Source organism: Haliotis asinina, chromosome 10, assembly GCF_037392515.1.
Source record: "Haliotis asinina isolate JCU_RB_2024 chromosome 10, JCU_Hal_asi_v2, whole genome shotgun sequence".
NCBI lineage: Eukaryota > Metazoa > Mollusca > Gastropoda > Lepetellida > Haliotidae > Haliotis > Haliotis asinina.
Window position 1 is genome coordinate 5,353,880 of NC_090289.1, and position 12,071 is coordinate 5,365,950.

Consider the following 12,071-nt stretch of genomic DNA (forward strand, 5'->3'; position numbering starts at 1 on the left):
CACATGATTGAGAATCTTTACCTATGACTTGTATTCTGTATAGTCCATGCAAGAGCTTGATTGGTTGTCTATAAGGTAGGTGTCAAGCATGAGTGGTTTGGTTGTCTGTAAGGTAGGTGTCAAGCATGAGTGGTTTGGTTGTCTATAAGGTAGGTGTCAAGCATGAGTGGTTTGGTTGTCTATAAGGTAGGTGTCAAGCATGAGAGGTTAGTTTAGGATCATACGTGATTGGTTAGTCTAGTAAATCGACCGTGATTGGTGAAGTAAGGATTGTGTTTGTTGTGATTAGAAAACGGAAAAACTATGACTGTGTATACATCTCAACAGATTATGGCAAAATGCATTTAGACATTCCAGTTTTGGCTCACATTCCGTGTTCAAGTCTGTGTAAATTTGCGGTGCATCGACGGATCGTGAAATCGTGAGGTAACAATTTTTGTTGACAATTACTCCATGGAAAGGTGTCCCTGTTTGTAATTTGTGAAAGGAATGGTTATACACTACTCAAAGGGAGTCGACGAACACAAGATTTTGCTATAGCTACCAGTTGGAGCTGCAATTCCTAAGTTACAAATCGTGTGTCTTCTTTAACTTGTTTTGGGTAGAATATAAGACACCTAGAACCTTGCAGACAGTATCTAAAAGCTGTGTCAAAACACTACTGATCTTGACACGATCAGGCTAAAACGGTCTGGTGCCAAAGAGAGACTAATAGCGTCACAACAAACGCGCCAGCTGTGAAGAGAAACAACCAGTGTGTTATCATCGGGGTCGCGAGATAAAAAAAAGTGTGTTTGTTTACCAGATCGTCATCAATGCTTATCTTTGGGAGATGGGTCGATACTCCAACCTGGAGCTTGTTAGCAAGATACAGTTTAAATAAACAGGTTAGTTAAGTGCATAATCGGACACGTTTGCAACCTTTAAAGCGAAAATGTATTTATATCGTCTTTATTTCGGGGAGACCAGTTGCAGTGCTCCAGCGATTCAAACTCTTGGAGAGAGTTGTCAAGATAGTAGAATATAGAGCCGCACGCTGAACTTCCGCTAGTTTGAAGCACGGCCGGAATAAGTCATTCCAAGTTTCTCTTTCTGTTTTTATCATTATCTCGTTACAATGGACAACATCGAACGAGGAGAATCTTCACTTACTTCTGGGGGCACCAGAGGTTTGTTTTCATGTAGACCGTTGTTATTTGTTTAGGGGGTTGATGGAAAGAGAGTGTCAGACACACTATCCATTCCTTGGTCTTGCATTCACTCATCATTATTCCCTTTTACATGATCGAAGACTTAACAGGATTGAATGATATTTGTAGGCACACTATTTCCGTTTTAATCGAAATCCAAGACCTGTCATTAATACTAGTCCAGTGTTTAACATCTCAGTGATTTTTGACATCACTAGGAGAGAACTAGAGTAGACACGATCAGATTCAGAGAAGCTCCTTAATCTGTTATAGTTTAGTTGACATTGCATGTAAAAGTGTGAAACACAAGATGATCTAAGTTTATTTTGAGAAGTGTCTTACACATATAAGCAGCTCTTTCTCTAAAATCTGACCCAGATGAGAAGATTTTAATAAATGTTTTTAGACCAAGATATTTTCAAGATGACTAATTTTGCATGTGGTTAGTTAAAGCTTTTTAAAGACATTTCATAGATAAATATCAGTGTTTCATTTGATACCATTATTATCAGTGACCACGATGAATACTTATGTACTATATGTCATTAAATACATGTGAAGTGAGCAGTCCCACATCGAGGATACACGTCTTACGTTCACAAAGTGAATGACACTGTCTTCTAATCCACCATGGCACCATTTATATCATCCTTTTATAATGGTTGAAATTGTTGTTATATATGTTTCATTAGCTTAATTCCTATTGTTAGTATAACAGAATCAAGTTATAGAGGCTAATAAACTTACAGTTTGATATCAAAGTCTTCTGACGTCAGTGAAATCAAATGTTGTTTGATGATTTTGTTCTTTCTTTTCTTTGCAATATCCTCTTTACAATAGGATGACTGATTCCTAAAACTGACCCTGAATCATATCTGTCTTTAACAAGTTATTTTTTTAACAAATTAAGCTACAATTGTCGTTCATTGTACACTGATGAATAATTAAGTCCATGTTGCTGTCATGTGCACCAAATTAACTATTTTAAATTCCTCTGTGATATTTTAAAGATGCATATATATTTGCCTAAAAATGTTATGGTTCTTTTGAACATGTGAAACAGTGAAAATGCTGCTATGAAGACACCAATTTTCTTCTGTTCTATCAATGTAAGCAGAATTCTTGAAGAATAGAATAATTTTGTTTGTTGAAGGATATATGTTAATGTCCCACTGCACTCTGAAGTGAACAAATAATCTTATAGAGGCTGATGATGCTATAATACATGTGCTTATGCAAGCCTCACAACCACTGTTTTCCATCCAACCAATGTGCTCTTTATATCCAGTTCCTCTAGACAAACTGATGTGTTTGTTATTGAAATGACTTGATCTGATCATCAAGTTCACCAGTGCATCTATCAGTCTTTGGGTGTTCACTTCGTGAATCACAGCCGTGAGACTTAGTTGGAAGCCTCTTGGATTATTTATTGCAACCTGTGCTTGTGCAAAGATTGACAAAATAGATTGGACAATCAGCCTTGGTTGCATTGCATCGCATACCAACACACCACAGACTTAGCTGGAATATTGCTTTGTGTGATGTTAAGCAGTTAACCAAGAAATTACAACCACTGTCATAATATATGAGTACAAACTAAATTAACATTTAATAGTATTTAATATCTTCTGTTGATCTTTCTTCACAATGTCACTGGATTATCTGGTCCATATTGAATTATTTTCAGACAGCTGTTAATTTGATGGAATATTGCTGAGTGTAGTGTTAATCAACAAATATACAACTGGCCTAACAACTGTTAGGGCAATCTTGTGATTAACAGATCGGTTTGTGACAGGAATACAGGTTTAATTCCTTTACATTATGTGAACATGTTGTTAGTTTCACCTACCACATGGGTGTGACAGTGTTAAAAGTAACATATAACTTTATTCACATGTCAACGCTAGAAACGCTTTTGAAAAAGATCAGGCTGATATCACAATGTTCAGACAATGGATTATCTCCCTTTGACTAATAACTGAATTCAAATCTCCATTGAACTGATCATTTTTTCTTCTTTCTTGTTTTTGAACATGTATGAGATAAAGTAAAAAAAACTGTTTGATTACTTGACTTTTGACTAGTGTTCAGGTATGACATATTGTTCTTTAGATTTCCAACCATCTGTTCTCTGTATGTATGTGAAAGGTTTTTGTTAACAATCCCAAGTGTGTCTATATATTTTTATTATACTGACTTTTCCTGTTTACATCATGTACACTAAGGCTTTCATAGGTCAGCTGACATGGTAGAGTGAATGTGTGCAAGAATTAGCCTGTGACCAGTTGCCCAAAGTGTCCAACTGCAGCTGTGTCGTTTTGTCATCTCAGACTGTCTTGTAGTGCTTGATTATTGTTTCTAGACTGCTGGACTATGTGAACCCCATTAATCTTTGACTTTGACCACATGGGCAATGACAAGGACATAATGCTTACTCTAATGCAAGGTCTAAATACCGAACCTTCATCATTTTGATTTCTGCCTGTTCATTGACATTAACTTGAACTTTACATAACATAGTCATGATAACTGGATGTTCTCTGCTTTTGTTGAATATGATGAATAATTATTTCTGTCATTTATCTGTGTGAAAGGTTCTGGCCATGGCTACACAAGGGAAATCATATTTAAAAAGTCAGGAGGCTGAAAGTGTCATATGTATGTATGACTTGGTAAGATCTGATTTCACTGTTTTGGCATCAACGGCAGATTGCACGTTCACCGAGACTGCTGTTTTTCTCAGCCAATTGAGCATTTCAGCTGACTTGAGATGTCTTTTTTGGGTGACAAGGACAGGAAATTGAAAAGAAATTGCAGTTTGCCATTTTGAACATTAAGTTGAATTCTGTTGGCCAGAATTGCTGTGCTTCAACAGTGTTGGCATCAAGTAGTGTTGTTGCGTATAACCCAGCCCAGTAATGCATTGTGGGTAAGGAAGTTACATTTCAATGCTTTGTTGTCCATGATGCATCACTAGGTTAGATTATTTGCACCAATATTCTGATGCGAAATGCTGTCCCATATGTTTTCACAAATCTTTGTTAGATCAAATGGACTTCAAAGTGACAAGGTGAACCCTTATACATTAAAGGGAGACAGAGGGCCGTTATATTATTTTTCCTCAGTAAATCAGACAATGCTGTCAGAGAACAGAAACATTATCAGAACACAGTTCTAACATAGAGCAAGTATTAATTCACAGTCTTAAGGTGCCATCTTAGGATAGAGCCAGTCACCATATTCTCTTAAAACAGAACCAGTATCATTGCTTAGTGTTAGATCAGGACCATTATCAGTGTATAGGACATTAAGAGTGCACAGTGTAAGGATGAGGCCAGTAAAAGGCTAGGGAAAGTGCACAATCTGAGGCAGAGGCTTGGGAGAGTGCACAATCTAAGGCAGAGGCTAGGAGAGTGCACAATCTGAGGCAGAGGCTTGGGAGAGTGCACAATCTAAGGCAGAGGCTAGGAGAGTGCACAATCTGAGGCAGAGGCTTGGGAGAGTGCACAATCTAAGGCAGAGGCTAGGAGAGTGCACAATCTGAGGCAGAGGCTAGTAAGAGTGGACAGTCTAAGGATGAGTTGAATAATAGTGCACAGTCTAAGGGTGAGGCACAGTCTAGGGGCAGTAATATTAGTGCATAGTCTAGTGATAGAGCCATTATCAATACACAATCTAAGGACAACGCTAGTAACAGTGCACAGGCTAGGGCAGAGGCTAGTAACAGTGAAGCGAATAATAGTGCACAGTTTGAGGGTGAGGCACAGTCTGAGGGCAATAATGATAGTGCATAGTAGTCTTAGCACAAGTATGAATGCAGTCTTGGCACAGAACCAATAACAGCGACGTTTTAGACTGGAACTAGCATTAATGTAGAATCTGATGCTTATTACAAACATTTGAAGTCTTATTCTGGTGAACTTAGAAAGGACATTCCTTGGTTTATTGTGTCTTAATTAAAATTGATAAGAATTTAGGGATTACTATTTTGTACTCCCTGAAATAGACAGAAAACACCCAAAAATATTATGGCAGTGTCTAGTGATGAGTTTGAGGTAAGTTGCTCTCTCCATTCACCTGTAATTAATGCTAACCCACGCTTCCTCCTGATTGTTCTTAGATCTTGAAATAATCCCATCAGTCAACTTAAATTTTATCAGTATAATGAACCCGATCCTCTCGACTCTATCATGTTTAATCACAGCAAATGTCCAATCACGTCTCAATGTAAATGGCAAGCTAGATTGGTTGAGATTTTTGATGGAAACTCATTCACTTGTTAAGTGCAGCCATTTGCATTGAGATAGCATTTCAAGTCCATTTGGGTAACAGTGTTTGTGACCCGCTCAGCAGAAGTCAAGACTTGTAGAAACAGTCGATGCAGCTTCGTTCAGATATCTGTTGGTTTCATGGCGCGGAGGAACAGGCTGAAACACAGAGATCTGAGGGAAGAGGGCATTTCTGTGGATCATACTTTGTTTTAGTAGATTAGAACATGTGGAAAAGTATGGTCATGGAATGCTTAAACTACACAAGATTAAGTTGAAATGATTTCTTTTAATGTAAATGTTTGCCAGGGCGAGTTTCTTTCACAATGTCAGGTGTTCCATGAGGGTTGACACCTTTGTGGGCAAGCAAGATATTGATAAAACCTTAGACTGATGAACAACAGATGAAACAGTTTGTAATCACAATGCATTTTCATGTATTGAAGTGTAATGGAACTTTTTTGAAATTCATAATCTGTGTAAAATGCTCTCTTTATGTATCTGTATAATTTTTTGTCAAAACCTATCTGAATTTTACCTTTGGAATTGTCATGGACTCACCTCTTTCTGCAATTTGACATAGTTGGGTTTTTTTGCAAGTCATTAGAAAGCATATTGTGTGAAATCTTATTCTCTTGTAATGTCAGAAGGTTGGTGCTTGATCAAATCTGGTACACAGGCAGTGGGGTAGCCCATTAGTGACTATGATATTAGTTTGACACAGCAAAACCCAGGGTGTTCATTCCACACGTGTGTACTCTGTGTGAAGACTATTTCTGGTGTACTCTGTCCTTATAATGTCATTATTGCTGAAAGTGGGGTAGAATCATACTAATTAGATATTTATGAATTTTTGTCTTTTGAATGAAGACAGCTAATGATTAACAGTAGTATTTCAATGTATTGTTTGTTTTGATACATAGTCTTGATGTTCAGTATCAGTGTTTTAACTTATCTTTGATATATTGATATTGTCAGTGAATGAATAGTCCCAGGCACTGTACATATCATGTGTGAGCCAGGCAAACCAGGGTCGATCACATAACAAATATTTTAAACTATATTGTGTGGCAAAATGTTCTATCACAAAACAGTTTATGTAACTCATTGTTCTTACCTCGTGTGTACCTAGCATGTATATAAACATGGCTGGTTAGGACCACCAGACTATCAGCAGTATCCTGTAGATTAAAACAGGATGTCTTAAAACATGTTTTTCAATCCCACTATACAGTAGAAGCTACTGGCAAATAAGTCCAAGTTTAACAGCTGCCTGACAATTAACAGGTATTAGGATGTATGAGTACCGCTCACTGGCACTTGCCATAGTGACGAAAGGGGCCCCAGATTGTCTATGAATAAGTGTAGCACATGGGTGAAGCACATGGCCTGTCTCAGCACAGAATCTCAGCACTCAGCTACATGTACTGTCCCTTTCACAAACCTTTGCTCATTGCAGTGCTCCAACTACTTTTCATAAACATGTTCTCTGCCCCAGCCCAACTTATCCTTGTTTGCCGGTACGTAGTTTAAACGTCTTCAGGGATTGGGAAAGAGAAATTTGATAATGGTCCATTTTCAGGATTATTAGCCATTTTCTGAATTTGGAATGGGCCCATTGCCCTTGTGTCAATAGTAAACATAAAAATTTTAATGTGCAAAATGGCCCATGGCCCCAGCCTTTCCTAATGCCTGCATCTTAGATAGAGAAAAAGTGAGCAAGTGAGTATGGCTCACACTGCTTTTAGCTATACTCCAGCAATATCAGGGCAGGGGACACCAGAAATGGACTTCACACATTGTACCCATGTGGAGAATTGCACCTGGGTTTTGGGCATGGCAAACAAATCTTAACTACTATGCTACCCCTCAAAGTGAATGAATTTGATTGCAAACTTAATTCCAATTAACATGTTTCATTCCAAGATAGCGTAACAACAGGATGAACTTGTGTAATTCAATACATGTTTGTTGGTCATGGTTGGATTGAATCATAGATTACTTGGATTATGATTCTTGGAATGTTGAAAACATGCACATGCTTGGTGTCACCAGAGTAGTTAACGATACGCATCTTCATCGCTTGGGAATTTTTTAACAGCTCGATTCATGAAGTGTTAACTTGTCAATGTATGTGGTAGCAGACATTTCGGTAAATGTTTAGATATGGCATTTATCATTTTATAGGAGAAACTAGAAGGTAACGTTAACTTCAATCCAAATTGTATAGATGGAGGTGATTATTTTGAGAAATGGGTTTCTTATACTTACCAACTGAACCTTGTACAGATAGCAAAATATTTGCAATGTGAGGGAGATAGTATCATGTGAAGGTTATGTGGAAGGTTTCAAATGTAAATATTAATATATCCTCCGTAAATAATATCCCACGTAGGTAAACACTCACTTCCGGAATGTAAGAACCACCTTATGTTTTACATGACTGCTGGATGTTGAGCATCAGGAACAAAAATATCATGTTGCGTGTTTATGCTGGTATCAGACAAAATAATTTATGTTAAAAGAAAAAGAACCAAGACAGCAAAATGAATTGCTCCTGTGTACTAATGCAGCTGCAGCAGTTCACTGTTGTGTTCGTTACGTGGCCAGAAAACAGTGCCGATTGAAACTCCAGAATCATTCTGAGAATCTTGTGGGTTTGACATCACTATGCCCTGATCATAGTTTCCACCAAAACTGCAGCAGGCTTTCCTGTCACTTTGCTGTACAATGAGCTAGTGAGGAAGTATGGTTTTACGTCGCTCTTGGCAATATTCCAGCATTATCATGATGGGGACACCAGAAATATGTTTCAGTAGAACTTTCACACACTGTACCCATGTGGAAATAGAACCTGTTTTTTTAGCAAGATGAGCAGACATTTAATCATTGTGCTACCCTGCCACTGTAATGTCTATGAGTTATGATATCATTGTCTGATTGCTATGTTTTAGACAGGTTAAATTGTGCTGCTGTGCTTAAGCTTTGATTGTTTTGTTGTCAGTAGAGTGGTCTAGTGGTTAAATGTTCACTTGTTCCTGTAAATGCCTGAGTTCGTGTCTCAGCTTGTATGAGGTTTACATGGTCTCCATCATGCTGCTGCTGCTGCTATACTATTGCTGAGAGCAGCTTACTCTAAAGTGGTCTTGACACGGCAAGTTAAAGCTTGACAACAAAAGAACATTCCATGAACATTCCAACAACTGTCCACCAACAACATTTTCAGAGTTGTCACACTGTTGTCAAGAAATAGGATAGGTTTCTATTCCCACCAACTTTTCCATCAAACTTTCTGTGTTATCAAACTTGTGTTGTTCAGAAACAACCAATCACATTCATTGATTCAATGAAATTGTCATGTGACCGCACTGATAGAGACGTCTTAAATGGCATGAAAGTTTGACAACATGTGTTTGACATGCAAAAGCATGAGTGACAACTTTTAAACTTTCAACAGCAGGTGTTGTCAAACTTTGTTTTCCGTGTAGAGACTGTTAAACACTGTTGGTGAATGTATGTGCAGATGAGTAATGAATCTCAACAGTGGGAATAGTTGCTCACAATATCGATCACTGGATTGTCTGGTCCTAACTCAGTTATTTACAGGCTGCTGAAGTAGTTCTAGGTGATTCATGAAAGAACTAACCAAAAAAAACTTTCAATTCAATTATTATAGTAAGTCACGCCTACTGTAAGCTATTATTGTTCGATGCTTCCAGGATTGATCATCAGTTTGACCAGCTTGACGTTCAGTCACATATTTGTAACTCTGGCAATAAACAAATTAGTCACAGCTGTTGCTACATGCTCTGAAAATTATGTTATAAACTATGCATCAATTTCTGGTACCATGTCTGAATGTTGGACCTTGTTGGATAATTCAGTGTAGAAGCATTCCATGAGTGTACTTATTCACTGACCATGACATATCTTGTGTATACCACGCCTGATATGTGGTTGATTTGGACCACTTACCCATCCCTTTGTTTTCCCATGAATACTATCAGTGATTCTGTGTACTTCACATCACTGATACTAATAATGCCTTTCTAATCCTTTCAGGAAGTTTGCCATTTGGTGTAGGAATTTCAAGCTATTATTGTTCGGACAGTCGTCATCTTATGGGTTTTGGAATATGTGAATCCTAAGGGAAACAAATGCATATTGTTTAAATTGTTCAGTGAAAAATGTTGATGTAACCAGGTGACCTATTGTTTTAGTAGTTTGTTTTGTATTTTTAATGAGGCAAACATTTTGATGTTAAATCATGGGATATTCTGTGAAGAATTTTTTTATATATTTTTTTTTGTGTGGAAAAGGTGTGAAGTTTTGTAGTTCCAAATGAAGAATTCATAGAGATATTGGAGATACAGGTCAGGGATTACAAATGTCTTCCGTTTCTACAGATCAACAGCCCCAAGGAGATGACCAGAGAGCTGCTATTAATGCCCTGATAGAACAGTGCAGAAATACAGCAGGCCCTGAGCCAAAGCTGATGATTTCAAACAAACATCCTGTCATGCTGTTGAATGAGATGAGAAGAGATGCTGTGTACCAACTGACAGCGGAAAAGGGAGACAATCTTCTCAGGATCTTTGAGATGACACTGAGCGTTGCTGACAAGAATTTTGTTGGATCAGGACTGACCAAGAAGACCGCCAAGCAAGATGCAGCAGAGAAGGCCTTGAAAGAGATGTACAACATTCTCTACGTTCCAGATGAAGGTATGTACCAAAGGTTATCTCCCCTTGTTTACAGTCATGTCACTTGAAGTGTGGTCTGTCATGTTTACCAGTATATGTGTCAATATGGACAGCTCCCCTGCTTAACATGAAGAGTTGCTTCCCTTGGACATACCATGATCCTCTGGTTGTGGTTTCAGAGCAAAGATTCTTATCTTCTTAGGTTTATCAGCTCCTGCTTGTATGGCTTACCATAGTGGTGAATGTGTATCCTGTGTCACTGCACTGTTAATATAATCGAATTTCTTGTCAAGTGTTAAAAACAAGTTCATCTTCCCTATAAAGAGATGGTTTATACAACTCCAGAAATTGTATGTTTAGAGAGAGGTGACATGTTGGCTTGTGCTGGTTTTGTGGTTTTCTGAACACAACACTGGGCTAGCAGCATCTAGTAAAACTCTGCCGAGTTGACAGCTGTTGGAGTATTACATGGCCAGACACTAGTCAAGAGCCTGAGCGTATTACAGTTGTGGCTCTGTGTCATAAGGTCAGCTAATAATAACTGTCCGTATGGTGACACTATACTCCACTGAAAACAATGTCCTAATGAGTCTTGACACAGACATGATTTTACTGGTTAATCTGGATATTTGTTCACATTCATCATTTATAAAGTAAATCACTAGAAACAGCATCTTCATGTGCCAATATTTCCAGTTTAGTAATGCATCCTAGTTGAATCATCCAGTTCTATCCTGAAGGTTATCAGTAATGGTGTGACTGAAAAACTACAATGATATATCCAGTAATCTTGTTTGGAAACAAAGTGAATATTTACTTCATTGATGATTTATGTATATATTTCTGCAAATTCTGACCAGTATAATAAATGCATACTTATAATGCGCCTGTTCCACACCCTAAGGCATGCTCAAAGCATATTTACAGTTGAAATAATTAGTAGTATGCTGTGAAAAAGTGAGTTTTAAGTCTGGACTTAAAAATGTCAATTGTGTTCGAGCTTTTAATGGTCCAAGGGAGAGAGTTCCAAAGCACAGCTGCAGAGTACGAGAATGACCAGTAGCCAAAGGATTTCAGTTTGTAGGGTGGGATGACCAGTAGATCTTGAGTGTTTGAGCGCAAGTTGCGTGCGGGGACATACGGATGTAGCAGTTCAGACAGGTAGGAGGGAGCCAATCCTTGGAGGCACTTGTATGTCAAATAGAGGATCTTGAAGTCAATTCTGGCCTTTACTGGTAGCCAATGCAAATCTTTCAGCACAGGTGTTATACGGGAACGTTTAGAAGTCTTGCTGATGATGCGGGCAGAAGTGTTTTGTATCTTTTGAAGTTTCTCGAGGAGTGTAGAACTGAGGCCTGAAAGGATGCTATTGCAGTAATCAAGCCTTGATGTAACAAGAGCTCGAACAAGGGCTTCAGTTGCAGCAGTTGTTAGGTATTGCCGGATGTTACCAATGGATTTCAGGTGAAAGTAGCAGATCCTGCTCAAATGATTAACATGAGAATCCAGAGTCAAAGAAGAGTCAATGTAGACACCCAAGTCCTTAACAACATCAGAGAACTTGATGTCTGTATCTGCAACTTTAAGGAAATCGGTTTTGACTTTGTTGAGTTGTTGCTTTGTACCAACGAGAACTGCTTCTGTTTTAGTGTCATTGAGTTTAAGCATATTTGTAGTCATCCAGCACTTGATGTCCTGTGTACATTTAGCTAAACAGTGAAGAGATGTGGAGAGATCTGACAGACAGAAGGCTTTCAGGAGCTGAGTGTCATCAGCATAGGTGTGGTGAGAAACTGTGTGGCTTTTAGTAATCATTCAGACATATCCAGTATACAATACTGGATATACAAACAGGACCAGACCAAGGACTGACCCCTGTGGCACACCACATGTGATTGCAGCGCCTT

At 38.3% G+C, this 12,071-nt stretch overlaps 1 protein-coding gene across 1 annotated transcript in view; it reads left to right on the forward strand.

Annotated features, from left to right (window-relative positions):
• The first annotated feature begins 1,008 nt into the window (after positions 1-1,008).
• The window catches only part of LOC137298453 (double-stranded RNA-specific editase 1-like), a 190,963-nt gene continuing 179,900 nt past the window's right edge, over positions 1,009-12,071 (forward strand). Inside the window, exons 1-2 of the mRNA XM_067830722.1 lie at positions 1,009-1,169; positions 9,868-10,185. Coding sequence (XP_067686823.1) covers positions 1,118-1,169; positions 9,868-10,185 — 370 coding nt within the window. The 5' untranslated portion in view covers positions 1,009-1,117. The remainder of the gene's footprint in view (positions 1,170-9,867; positions 10,186-12,071) is intronic.